The following is a 13,413-nucleotide window of genomic DNA, read 5'->3' on the forward strand; positions in this document are numbered from 1 at the left end:
AGGATTACTAAGGTACAGTGGATCGAAAAAAAAAAAAAGCATGCGGTTTAGTAATTTTGCATATGAGCTTATCATTTTTTTTTTTTTTGGTGGGGGAGTGGATCTTGGGAGGGAGTTCCCACACTTTTTTCCCCGGGACTTGACCCCTGCACATATTGAATAGTGGTTCCAAAATAATAATAACTACTGCATTAGAGAACCGACACAAAAGATGTTCTATTTTATTGTTCTATTCGATTTAGGTCAGGTGAGTATGGGGGCCAGTCAATGGTATCAATTCCTTCATTCTCCGGGAACTGGCTGCATGCTCTCGCCACATGAGGCCGGGCACTGTCGTGCACCAGGAGGAACCCAGGACCCACTGCACCAGCATAGGGTCTGACAATGGGTCCAAGGATTTCATCCCAATACCTAATGATGGTCAGGGTGCCATTGTGTAGCCTGTAGAGGTCTGTGTGTCCCTCCATTGATATGCCTCCCCAGACCATCACTGACCTACCACCAAACCGGTCATGCTGAACGATGCTACATAACGTTCTCCACGGCTTCTCCAGACCATTTCACGTCTGTCACATGTGCTCAGAGGAAACCTGCTCTCATCTGTGAAAAGCAAGGGGTGCCAGTGGCGGACCTGCCAACCGCTTTAATAATTACATAAAAGGGAGAGCTAGAAATTCTTTCTGAATATAGGCTCACAATGTGGGCAGATCCTCACTCAGTAGTGACTTCTCTTTTGCATTGCAGATTACAGATCCTTCTTTAAGCATTGATATAGAAGCACAGCTGTCAATTTCTATTCAGAATGCTGTAGAATCCATAAGAAATGTCAGTACCGTTATTGTGAGGAAGATTGAACATCGTAGCCTGGTTCAAACAGACAAGCCAGTGTATAACCAAGGAGAGACAGGTAAGGAATATCTAGATTTGGGAAGGGTCTCATCAATCATAATAATTACATTTGTTCAAATTCTGAAAACCAAGTGAAGATATGGCTACCTGAGCAAGAAGCTGGAAGGCTAAAGACAGCCCATCATTTAGAGCAGGGGTGCCCAACCAGTGGCCCCGGGGGCCAAATGTGGCCCGCAGAGCCTTCTCATATGGCCCGCGACCTCCTTCTCTGGGATGGTGGGTTGGCAAGCCCAAATCACAGTTGCATCCCAGAGCATCAGTGTTGTGAATAAAGACGGCCATAGAGGAAGCAAGCGGCTAAGCAGCAGAGCCACATAAGCCCATGCTTCCTGTATAGCGCCAGCTCCTTTCACAAGTGGAGTGATACCAAATGCAATCTGATTTAACCTGCAGGTCTATGGCAAAGTGCAGCTAACCCGCTGGAAAGCCACAGGTGTACTGCGCTGCATCCACGGTGTGGGTAAACCACAGCCCATCAGTGTGAAAACAACCATAGGCCCCTTTCACACGATCAGTTTAACCCAATTGGACCCTCCATTCACCTCTATGGAGCAGAAGTCTGTTTACACCTGCCTACCTCCAATCCGATCTGCTAAAAAGAAAACAGAAGGGTATCTGTCCCTTCCATATGGTGGATCGGAGGGCCCATATTGTGGCCCGCGACTGATTACCAAGTTACTTAAGTGGCCCTCACCCTTGAAAAGGGTTGGGCATCCCTGATTTAGAGGAGAAATATGATGGTTTTTATTTTATTTTTTAATTGTACTTACAGTACCTAGGTGGATGCAGCATCAGTCTGATGCTGCATCTGTCCCCTGCCAACTCTAAGAATGAGAACTGAGCAATCAAACACCGCTGAACGCTCAGTTCTCAGTGCTCCATGAGCAAAGAGCTAGTGATTGTCAGTCACCAGATCTCTGCTCTGCCCCACCCCCCATGGAGAAAGATCAAAACCCATCTCTTCTGAGATCAATGGAGAAATGGTCAAACAAGCGCCCAGAGGCGATTCAGTTCGCATGTGCAGCGCTATATAAGTTTTTCACTCACTCACTCATCCTCCTCACTGGCAAGCTGGGCCTGCCGGTGCCATCTATCAGTGCCACATATCTGTGCCCATCAGTGCCACGTATCAGTGCCCAGCTGTGCCACCTATCAGTGCCCAGCAGTGCCACCCATAAGTACCCATCGACAGCACTGAAAGCTGAAAATTGGCTTGGGCAGGAAAAGGGTGTAAGTGCCTGGCAGTGAAGTGGTTAACAGTTCCCGGAATGTCCATGACCGATTCAGGGATACCTCTGATTTGGAAATTGTATCGCCTGCTTCTGTTCTCCAAATCATCCAATTTAGCAAGTACGATTTCAAGTTGGTCTTGCAGCGTTTGAATGCAAGCAGTGTTTTGATTAGTGCGTGCGGCTCTATTATCTACTGCTTGTTCAATGACATCCATACGGGCCCCAAGGCTCTGCAGGTCTGCTTTAAAAGATGTTGTGATCTGGATGGCGTTCTGGGCTAGTCCTGCAACCAGCATTTCCAAGAAGCTATTCGAAAGTTGGGCCATATCAGTGGGGTGGCCTTGAGGCAGAGGGGAGGCCTGCCTGCCTACATGACTGACAAGAGTACTCAGCATGGGGGTATGGAGGAGGTCTGTCATTGACCTGCTGAGAAGCGACTCAGTGGAGGCCAGGGAGGCACCGTAGGGAGCGATTGTTACTCACAGGAGTTGTCATCAAGGAGCAGGCTTGCTGGTGGGAGAGTGGTGGGTCTGCAATGGAGTCCTGGTCCCCTGTACAACCGCGTCGATTTTCAGGCTAACTCCTTTCCTGGAGAGGTCTCCCGGCATGTGCGCAGGTGCTCGGACGCTTCTGAGGATCTGGAAGGTCTGTTTCGAGGGGGGGGTCCCGCTAGTTTTAGCTTGCTTGGGGGCCTTAAAGGGCCAGAGCGGGTCAGAGCTCCTGGCTAGAGCGTCCTCACGGAAGTCTAACAGGACTATTCTATCTACAGTTCAATACAGGGAGTCAAATTCGGCATATGCGAAAATCCAAGATGTTTACATATACGTTATTTCCAGTCAGCTGGAACGCAGAAGAGCGCTGACTGGCGATTCCTATACCATACATGCTGATCCTTGTCTTTTTTGATGTAAGTGGAATACAGCCTTATTTTTACATAAATGATTTGAATTATTTTTTCCTCTCCCTCTCTATATGGCAAAACTAGAGTTTTGAATATGGTATCTACATATATATTAACCATTTGCTTACTGGGCACATATACCCCCTTCCTGCCCAGGCGAAATTTCAGCTTTCAGCACTGTCACGCATTGAATGACAATTGCGCGGTCGTGCGACGTGGCTCCCGAACAAAATTGGCATCCTCTTTTCCCCACAAATAGAGCTTTCTTTTGATGGTATTTGATCATCTCTGCGGTTTTTATTTTTTGTGATATAAACAAAAAAAGAGCGTCAATTTTGAAAAAAAAACAACAACATTTTTTACTTTTTGCTAAAATAAATATCCCACAAAAAAAAAAAATGTTCTCAGTTTAGGCCGATGCGCATTCTTCTACATATTTTTGGTAGGAATACAAATCGCAATAAGCGTATAGCGATTGGTTTTCGCAAACGTTATAGCGCCTACAAAATAGGGGATAGAATTATGACATTTTTTTTTTTTTTTACTAGTAATGGCGGCAATCTGTGATTTTTTTTGTCAGGACTGCAATATAACGGCGGACACATCGGGTTTTATTTTTTGCACTATAAACAAAAGAAGAGTGACAATTTTGAAAAAAAATACACAATATCTTTTCCTTTTTTTTACTAGTAATAGCGACAATCTGCAATTTTTTATCGAGACTGTGACATTAAAGCGGACACATTGAACACTTTTGACACATTTTTGGGACCATTCACATTTATACAGCGAACAGTGCTATAAATATGCACTGATTACTGTATAAATGTGACTGGCAGAGAAAAAGGTTTACACTAGGGGCGAGGAAGGGGTTAATGTGTGCCCTGCTAGGTGATTCTTACTGTGGGGGGAGGATACTGACTGGGGGAGGGGACTGACTGGGGGAGGTCACCGATGGTTATCCCTATGTACAAGGGACACACCATCGGTCTCCTCTCTCCCTGACAGGACGTGGATCTCTGTGTTTACACACAGAGGCCCAGATTTAGGTAGAATTTGCCCCTTTCTTATGGAGGCACAGGGCAGCGTTTTTGCCCTGCGCCCCCGCAAATTTACTGCGCTACCCGCGATTCAAAGAGCAGTAGCTCCGTAAATTGCGGGGGTGCTGTGTAAACTTGCCCTGCGTAAGGGCGCCTAATGTAAATGATCCCGTAGGGGGCGGGAATCATTTAAATTAGGCGCGCTCCCGCGCCGAGCGTAGAGCGCATGCTCCGTCTGGAAACTTTCCCGACGTGCATTGCGGCAAATGACGTCGCAAGGACGTCATTTGCTTCAAAGTGAACGTGAATGGCGTCCAGCGCCATTCACGAATCACTTACGCAAACAACGTGAAATTCAAATTTCATGACGCGGGAACGGCGGGTATACTTTAGCATTGGCTGCCCCTACTATTAGAATGGCCAGCCTTACGCTAAAGACGCCGTACGGAAACTCCGTAACTTGCGTACGCAGGGCCCGTGCAACATTGTGAATCGTGTTAGTATGCAATTTGCATACTATACACTGAGCACAATGGGAGCGCCCCCTAGCGGTCATCGCAAGAATGCAGCCTAAAATCTGCATGGCAAAAGAGCCTTATGCCCCGCAGATTTTAGGCTGCAGTCGGCATTACGATGTTCCTGAATCTGGAGCATTCGTAACGCCGGAGCAAGTCAGCAATTGCGCTGCGTAACTATGGTTACGCAGGCGCAATTTCTCTCTGAATCCGGGCCAGAGATCCATGTCCCTGTCTCTGTGACTGCCGATCGCGGGTTGCTGGCGGACATCGCGGCCGCCAGGCATGCGCAACGGCACCTGAGTGACGCAGCGAGCATGCGCACGCGCCGCCGGCGGGGCTCGCGTGCCCCCCCAGTGGCTGGAGGCCGTATATAGACGGCCTCCCAGCAATTAGGAGCCACATCGTGGGCATAAAAAGTCGTCGGCCAGGTGGGAAGTGGTTAAATGGATGACAGCAGCTGTTTGGATTCATTCCTGTGACCTCATGTATGACATCTTGGATTTTCCTATAGGCGTAATTGGACTCCCTGTAAAAGGGTTCAATTAGGTCTGGTGACTGCAAGCGGGTGGAGAAGAACCTTTCCTATACTCACTGAGGACCTATGGGATCTATACATGGACTTCACAATTCTTATGTACTTTTTATAATTTAAATGAAGATGTATTTATTTATTTATTTACTATGGTGATATGTAATTTATAATATAAGAATGCAGTTCCTTTTGTTTCTTTTCACATTACAGGTGTTTTTTTTTACACTTTACAACACGTAGCTCTTTATTGTAGTTTATTTGTTTTTTGGTCATTGATTTGCTTGGGTTTGGAACCTATTGATTCCTATATTTTCTTTTACAAAAGCATTTGAGTTACTTTACCTTAAAATTAAAGTATTTTTGAAAGGTTTTTAAAAGTGCAATGAATTTACAGAAGCTGCTTTTTTAGAAAGATTCAGGTAGGTCGCTGCATCTTTAAGGCGGCGTAGCCTATCGTATTTACGCTACGCCGCCTTAAGTCAGAGAGGCAAGTACTGTATTCACAAAGCACTTGCCTTCTAACTTACGGCGGCGTAGCATAAATAGGGCCGGCGTAAGCGCGCCTAATTTAAATGAGGATGAGGGGGCGTGTTTTATGTAGATTAAACACTTAAGGACCGGACCAATATGCTGCTAAATGACCCAAGGGGTTTTTACAATTCGGCACTGCGTCGCTTTAACAGACAATTGCGCGGTCGTGCGACGTGGCTCCCTAACAAAATTGCCGTCCTTTTTTCCCCACAAATAGAGCTTTCTTTTGGTGGTATTTGATCACCTCTGCGGTTTTTATTTTTTGCGCTATAAACAAAAATAGAGCGACAATTTTGAAAAACATGCAATAGTTTTTACTTTTTGCTATAACAAATATCCCCCAAAAACATATATAAATTTATTTTTTCCTCAGTTTAGGCCGATACGTATTCTTCTACCTATTTTTAGTAAAAAAAATCGCAATAAGAGTTTATCAATTGGTTTGCGCAAAATTTATAGCGTTTACAAAATAGGGGATAGTTTTATTATTATTTTTTTTACTACTAATGGCGGCGATCAGCGATTTTTTTCGTGACTGCGACATTATGGCGGACACTTTGGACAATTTCGACACATTTTTGGGACCATTGTCATTTTCACAGCAAAAAATGCATTTAAATTGCATTGTTTATTGTGAAAATGACAGTTGCAGTTTGGGAGTTAACCACAGGGGGCGCTGTAGGAGTTAGGGTTCACCTAGTGTGTGTTTACAACTGTAGGGGGGTGTGGCTGTAGGTCTGAAGTCATCGAACGAGTCTCCCTATAAAAGGGATCACTCGATCGATGCAGCCGCCACAGTGAAGCACGGGGAAGCCGTGTTTACATACGGCTCTCCCCGTTCTTCAGCTCCGGGGAGCGATCGCGAGGGGGCGGCTAGAAACGAATAGCCGCGCCCTCGTCCCGGATCGCTCCTGAAGCCAAGGGAACCGCCGCATGTACGGGGGGGGGGTACCGATCGGACCCCCGACCCACGTCTAGGCAGGGACGTACAGGTACGCCAATGTGCCTGTCCGTGCCATTCTGCCGACGTATATCTACATGCGGCGGTCGGGAAGTGGTTAACTGTGACCCGACATGATTGACGTTTTTTACAAACGGCGCATGCGCCGTCCGTGTACATATCCCAGTGTGCATTGCTCAAAAGTACGCCGCAAGGACGTATTGGTTTCGACGTGAACGTAAATTACGTCCAGCCCCATTCACGGACGAGTTACGCAAACGACGTAAAATTTTCAAATTTCGACGCGGGAACAACGGCCATACTTAACATTGACTAGGCCAGCTATTTGTTGGAATAACTTTACGCCGGAAAACGCCTTACGTAAACGGCGTATCTTTACTGCGACGGGCGCACGTACGTTCGTGAATCGGCGTATCTAGTCATTTACATATTCTACGCCGAACTCAACGGAAGCGCCACCTAGCGGCCAGCAGAAAAATTGCACCCTAAGATACGATGGCGCAGGCCGTCGTATCTTAGATAGGTTTAAGTGTATCTCAGTTTGAGAATACACTTAAACTTACGACGGCTTAGATTCCGAGTTACGTCGGCGTATCTACTGATGCGCCGGCTTAACTATTTGTGAATCTGGCTATTAGACCCCTTTCACACTGAGGGCATATTGCAGGCACTATAGCGTTAAAAATAGCGCCTGCAATCCGCCCTTAAAAGCTGCTCTATTGTCGCGCTAGCAGGAGAGTAAAAAAAGTCCTGCTAGCCACATCTTTGGAGCGGTGTGTATATCGCTCCACCACTGCTGCTGCCCATTGAAATCAATGGGACAGTGCGGCTATGCTTCAGCCACTAGCGGGTGTTAAATGTGCCCCACTAGCGGCCAAAGTGCACCGCAAATCCGCCCATAGTGTCGGTGGTAAAAATAGTGGCATTTTACCGCCGACTGCGGCTTTACTGCCCGTTTCCTACTACGCATGCGCGAGTCACGCAGCTTTTTGTGAATGGGCACACCGTCCTGTGTGTCCCAGAAGGCAGCGCGCCTCAATTTCCCAGGTGGCAACGCGAGGAGGAGAACACAGAACCTCACCGCGGACGAGGAAGAGGCAGATTAGGACGATCTGCCTAGTAACAGCCTTTTCTGGTAAGTATAAGGCTTCATTTCCACTGACGTTTTTACAGCCACTTTTCTGAGCGTTTTTTACAGCTTAAAAATGCCTGTCCATGTTATTCTATGGCATCATGCCCACATAGGCGTTTTTGAGCTGCAAATGGCATAGGCGTTTTTGAGCTGTAAAAAAAAACGCAGGACCAGGGCGTTCTGAAGCTCCAGAGTAGAGCTGTAATAACGCCAGACATTAAAAAACGCTCAAAAACGCTCAAAAACGCTACCGCTGCGTTTTTGAGCTCCGGGCTCACAAAAAAATAAAAAAAAAAATAAACATGGACAGGCGTTTTTAAGCTGTAAAAAAGGCTAACAAGAGTGGCTGTCAAAACGCCAGTGGAAATGAAGCCTAAAATTATTATTTTTTCTATATTTTTTTTGCCTTTTTGGCTATTATTTTTTTTAGGGCGAACCTCCACTTTAACTATCCTAAACCCGACTGCTCCAAAAAAACTGTCCCTGAAAAAAAAAAAAAAACACGTTGTCCCAGATCCACAAAGACTTAAACCGACGTCTAATGATACGCCGCGTAAGTCCACGGATGTGCCGTCGTATCTATGCGCCTAATTCACAGTACAAGATACGCCTGAATTTTGGCTTCCTACGACCGACGTAAGTCTCCTACGCCGTTGTATCTTGGGTGCATATTTACGCTGGCCGCTAGGGGCGCTTCCATTGATTTACGCGTCGAATATGTAAATGAGCGAGATACGCCGATTCACGAACGTACTTGCGCCCGTCGCAGTAAGCTACGCCGTTCACGTAAGGTGCACGTCCAGCGTAAAGATAAAACACCTCTATAGGTGGCGCAACCCATGCAAAGGTATGAACGACGGAACAGCCGTCGTATTTTACGTCGTTTACGTAAGTCGTACGTGAATGGGGCTGGACGTAGGTTACATTCACGTCGAACGCATTGAGCCGTCGTATCTTAGGGAGTATATGCGACATGATTCTGAGCATGCGCGCACATGCGCCGTTCGTTCGGAAAATTCATTTACATGGGGTCACGGCTAATTTTAATACAACACGCCCACTACCTTCCTAATTTGAATTAGGCGGGCTTACGCCGGCCCATTTACGCTACGCCCACGTAACTTAGGGAGCAAGTGCTTTGTGAATACTGGTCTTGCCTCACTATGTTACGTCGGCGTAGCGCATATGAGATGCGCTACGCCTGCTTAAACATACGCCGCTGTCTGTGAATCTGGCCCATAATGTAAAACAAAAGTGAAGCAAAACATGTAAAGCAATAGTAAACAAATAACCAGATACAGTGGAACCTTAGTTTACGAGTAACGCGGTTAACGAGCGATTTGATAGACGAGTGTTGTCTCGCAAAACGAGTAAAATTCAAGCTAATGGGGTGTGCAATACTGCATTTGGCCTAAGGTATGGGGGCGCCGGTGACACTCGGAACGGTTCAGAAATCCATTCGGAAATACTTGAAATCACTCAAATACTCGGAAACACTCCATTCCCGAGTGTTTCTGAGCCTTTCCATGGGTTTCCGAGATCAGCAGAGCTGTCCCCAAATGTTTTTGAGGCTCTCCAGCTCCCCCCCCCCCGCCCCGGCCAAGTGTAGTATTGTATGCCATAGAAGTCAATGCGTGACGAATTATCTTCGTTTCCATTGACTTCTATGGGGAAACTCGCTTTGATATGCGAGTGCTTTGGATTACAAGCATTCTCCTGCAACGGATTATACTCGTAATCCAAGGTTCCACTGTACATAAAAAAAAATACAAAAAAACACTAATTTAAATAAACGAAACTACCCTAGATGCACTCTCCAAAGAAAGAAAAGGAAAACTTTCTTCACATCACTTATCTTCCCAATCACACCAGTAGTGTACACTATATACACCAGTAGCGGATTGCTAATGTTGGTGCCTCTTATCTTTGCCAGACCCTATAGTCTCATACACACCATCGGACTTCCATACAACTTTTCCGTGGATTTTGGTCTGAAGGGAGTTGGCTGTGAACTTGTTCTGCATACACACGACACAACATTTTCAGCCAACTTTTACCAAACCATGTTGTTTTTCAACTCTTTACCGCCACCCTTTGGGCAACTTCTGCTATTGTTGTCTGATGTTTTAGCATTGGTTCTGAGCATGCGTGTTTGTACTTTGGATTGTAGTTGGATGGACTTGTGTACACACGATCGGATAAACCGACGTAACAGATTTATTGGCCAACAATTGGTGAGCATGAACAGCCAACTTTTGTTGTCGTTAATTCAGCCAACAGTTGTCTGATGGAGCGTACACACGGTCGGATTATCCGACACAACAAGTCCGTCAGACAATTATGGCCATAAAGTTGGATTTTGTGTACAAGGCTTTACAGATGTGTTCTTTTCATTATCAGATGAGAACTGTAGGCCACTCTATGGGCCAGATTCACAGCAGAAATACGCCGGCGTATCTACTGATACGCCGGCGTATTTTCAAATTTGCCGCGTCGTATCTTGATTTGGAATCCTCAAACCAAGATACGACGGCTTTTGGCATAGATCCGACAGGCGTACGGCTTCGTAGGCCTTCGGATCGTAGGTGTAATTTTTACGGCGGCCGCTGGGTGGAGTTTGCGTCGTTTTCCAGCGTCGGGTATGCAAATTAGCTGTTTAAGGCGATCCACGAAGGTACGGGCGTTCGTCGCATTCTCTTACGTCGGTTTTTCCCGTCGTAAAGCTAAGTGTGCTATTTAGATGGTGTAAAAATACACCATCCATGTTAAAGTATGACCGTCGTTCCCGCGTCTAATTTTTTTTGGGCGTAAGACGTCCGGGAATACGAAAGTACGTTACGCACGTCGCCGTTTAAAAAACACGTCGGGGCGCCGTAATTTCGCGCAAAGCACGGCGGGAACTTTCCAAACGGAGCATGCGCAGAACGTTCGGCGTGGGAACGCGCCTAATTTAAATGGTACACGCCCCATTTGAAATAGGCGGGCTTGCGCCGGACGGCTTTACGCTACGCCGCCGAAAGTTTACATGCAAGTGCTTTGTGAATCAAGCACTTACGCTGGAAACTTGCGGCGGCGTAACGTAAACGGGATACGATACGCCGCCGCAAATCTACATGAATCTGGCCCTATATTCTTATTATTTTTATTTTATATTCATTCTAATTGGTTTTTTTTCTTATATTTTTCTATCAACAGTGCATATCAGAGTGATTTCACTCGATGCAAATTTTCAACCTGCACTAAGAATGGTAAGATAAAGGCATGCCTGGCCCACATATCAATGTGTCATTACCGATAAACATTTTTATTGCCTCAAAGCCACCAGCCGGCTTCAAACATGAAGGGCCAGATTCAGATTTACGTTGGCGTATCTCCAGATACGCCGCCGTAATTTCAAATGTGCGCCGTCGCATCTTTGCGCCGTTTTACAAAGCGAGATACGTCCAAAAACATGGCTTCAGCCGTCCGACGTAACTTGCCTACGCTGGCGTATCATGGGCGCATAGTTACGCTGGACGCATTCGGCGTTCCCATTATAAATATGCAAATGACCTAGATACACCGATTCACGAACGTACTTGCGCCCGGCGTATTAATATACGCCGTTTACGTAAGGCGTACGACCGGCGTAACTTTACCCCTCATAAAGCAGGGGTAAGTCATGTTAACGTATGGACGTCGGAACGACTGTTGTAATTTACGTCGTTTACATAAGTCGTACGTGAATAGGGCTGTGTGTAAGTTACGTTTACGTCGTAGGCAGTGTTCGATGTATCTTAGGCATTCTAGCCGACGTGATTTTGAGCGTGCGCACTGGGATACGTCCACGGACGGCGCATGCGCCGTTCTTTCGGCCCCTCATTTACATGGCGTCACGGCTCATTGTAATACAACACGCCCACTGCCTTGATAATTTGAATTAGGCGGGCTTACGCCGGCCCATTTACGCTACGCCGCCGTAACTTAGGGCGCAAGTTCTTTCTGAATACGGTACTCGCCTCTCTCAAGTTACAGCGGCGTAGCGTATATGAGATGCGCTACTCCCCGAAGAAAGTTACGCCATTCTTTGTGAATCGGGGCAACTGACTGCAGTTACCATGTTGGGAAGAATTAACAATGGCAGGAGAAGTGCAAAAGCAGAGCAGATAGGCCTCTTATTGCCCAGGTTCACACTGACTTACACAGCTTCATCAGGCATGGGCCCCCTGGAGAGCAGAGAACACCAGGGGGGGGGGGGGTTTGCCGCCTGGAATTGAGACGTGGGGGGTGGGGCTGCCGCAAATTGAGAAAAGCGGGGGGGCCCTTTACAAGAAAAATAAGAAATAAAGAAAAATATATATATAAAAAAAGGGGGACCTCTGGGCCCTTTAATAAAAAGAAAAAAAGAAATAAAAAATATATATATTTTTTTTTTAAAAGGGGGGGTTGCCATCTGGGGCCCTGGGGATCTATTTTTTTTTATGAAAAGAAATTACAAAAAAAGGGGGGGTTGCCATCCGGGACCTCTGGGCCCTATAATAATAATAAAAAAAAAAGAAAGAAACCTCTGGGCCCTTTAATAAAGAAAATATATAAAAAAAATAAAAATAAACATTTATAAAAAATAAAAAAAGGGGACCTTTGGGCCCTTTAATAAAAAAAATAAACAAAAATAAAAAAATAAACAAAAAAAAAGGGGAGTTTGCCACATGGGGCCCTGGGGACCTCTGAGCCATTTAATAAAAAAAAATATATATAAAAGAAATAAAAAGAAAAAAAAGAAATAAAATATTATAAAAAAAAAATAATCTTTTTTATAAAAAAAAATCGGGGTTGCCATCCGGGGGTCTGGGGACCTCTGGGCCCTTTAATAATAATAAATAAAATTATATATATATATATATATATATATATATATATATATATTTTTTTTTTTTTTTTAAATATATTTTTATTTTGTTTTTTATTAAAGGGCCATTTTTTTTTATCAGAGGCCCGGAGGTCCCCAGGGGCCCGGATGACAACCCCCCTTTTTTTATAAATTTTTTTTTTTTTTTTATATATATTTTCTTATTTATATATATATATATATATATATATATATATATATTTTTTTTTGTAGAGGTCCAGAGGTCCTCCGGACCTCTAAAAAAAAAAAAAAAAATTGGCCTTTTAATAAAAAACAAAATAAAAATATATTTAAAAAATAAATACAAAAAGGGGGGAGTTGCCATCTGGGGCCTGTGGGCCTCCGGGCCCCTGGGGACCTCCGGACCACTAAAAAAAAAAAAGGTGGTTGCCACCCGGGCCCATGGGGACCTCCGGGCCCCTTACAGGTGTACTGCCTGTACCCCCCTGATGGCGGCCCTGCTTGTCGGTCCCGATTTCAGCCGCGATTAGAGACATCTGTGCAGGTTTCGAAATCGCAAAAAAGTAGTACAGAAACTACTTTTTGAAATCGGTGCAGCGCCGCAGATGCAGCGTCACACCGATTAGTCTGTTGCCATTGCCGGCAATTGCCGCCAAAATGTCCAATCGTAACACTGTGAACCGGGGCTTATGCCGCGTACACACGATCATTTTTCGGGTTGTAAAAAATGACGTTTTTTTTTAATATCATTAAAAACGATCGTGTGTGGGCTTCAGAGCATTTTTTGGGTTCTGAAAAACTGTCAAAA

General features: G+C 45.4%; 1 protein-coding gene across 1 annotated transcript in view; it reads left to right on the forward strand.

Annotated features, from left to right (window-relative positions):
- LOC120946696 (alpha-2-macroglobulin-like) overlaps nucleotides 1-13,413 on the forward strand; it is a 108,543-nt gene that overhangs the window by 22,448 nt on the left and 72,682 nt on the right. Inside the window, exons 3-4 of the mRNA XM_040361326.1 lie at nucleotides 745-907; nucleotides 10,952-11,004. Of these exons, the coding sequence (XP_040217260.1) occupies nucleotides 745-907; nucleotides 10,952-11,004 (216 nt within the window). The remainder of the gene's footprint in view (nucleotides 1-744; nucleotides 908-10,951; nucleotides 11,005-13,413) is intronic.

This window comes from Rana temporaria, chromosome 8, assembly GCF_905171775.1.
Source record: "Rana temporaria chromosome 8, aRanTem1.1, whole genome shotgun sequence".
Lineage (NCBI taxonomy): Eukaryota > Metazoa > Chordata > Amphibia > Anura > Ranidae > Rana > Rana temporaria.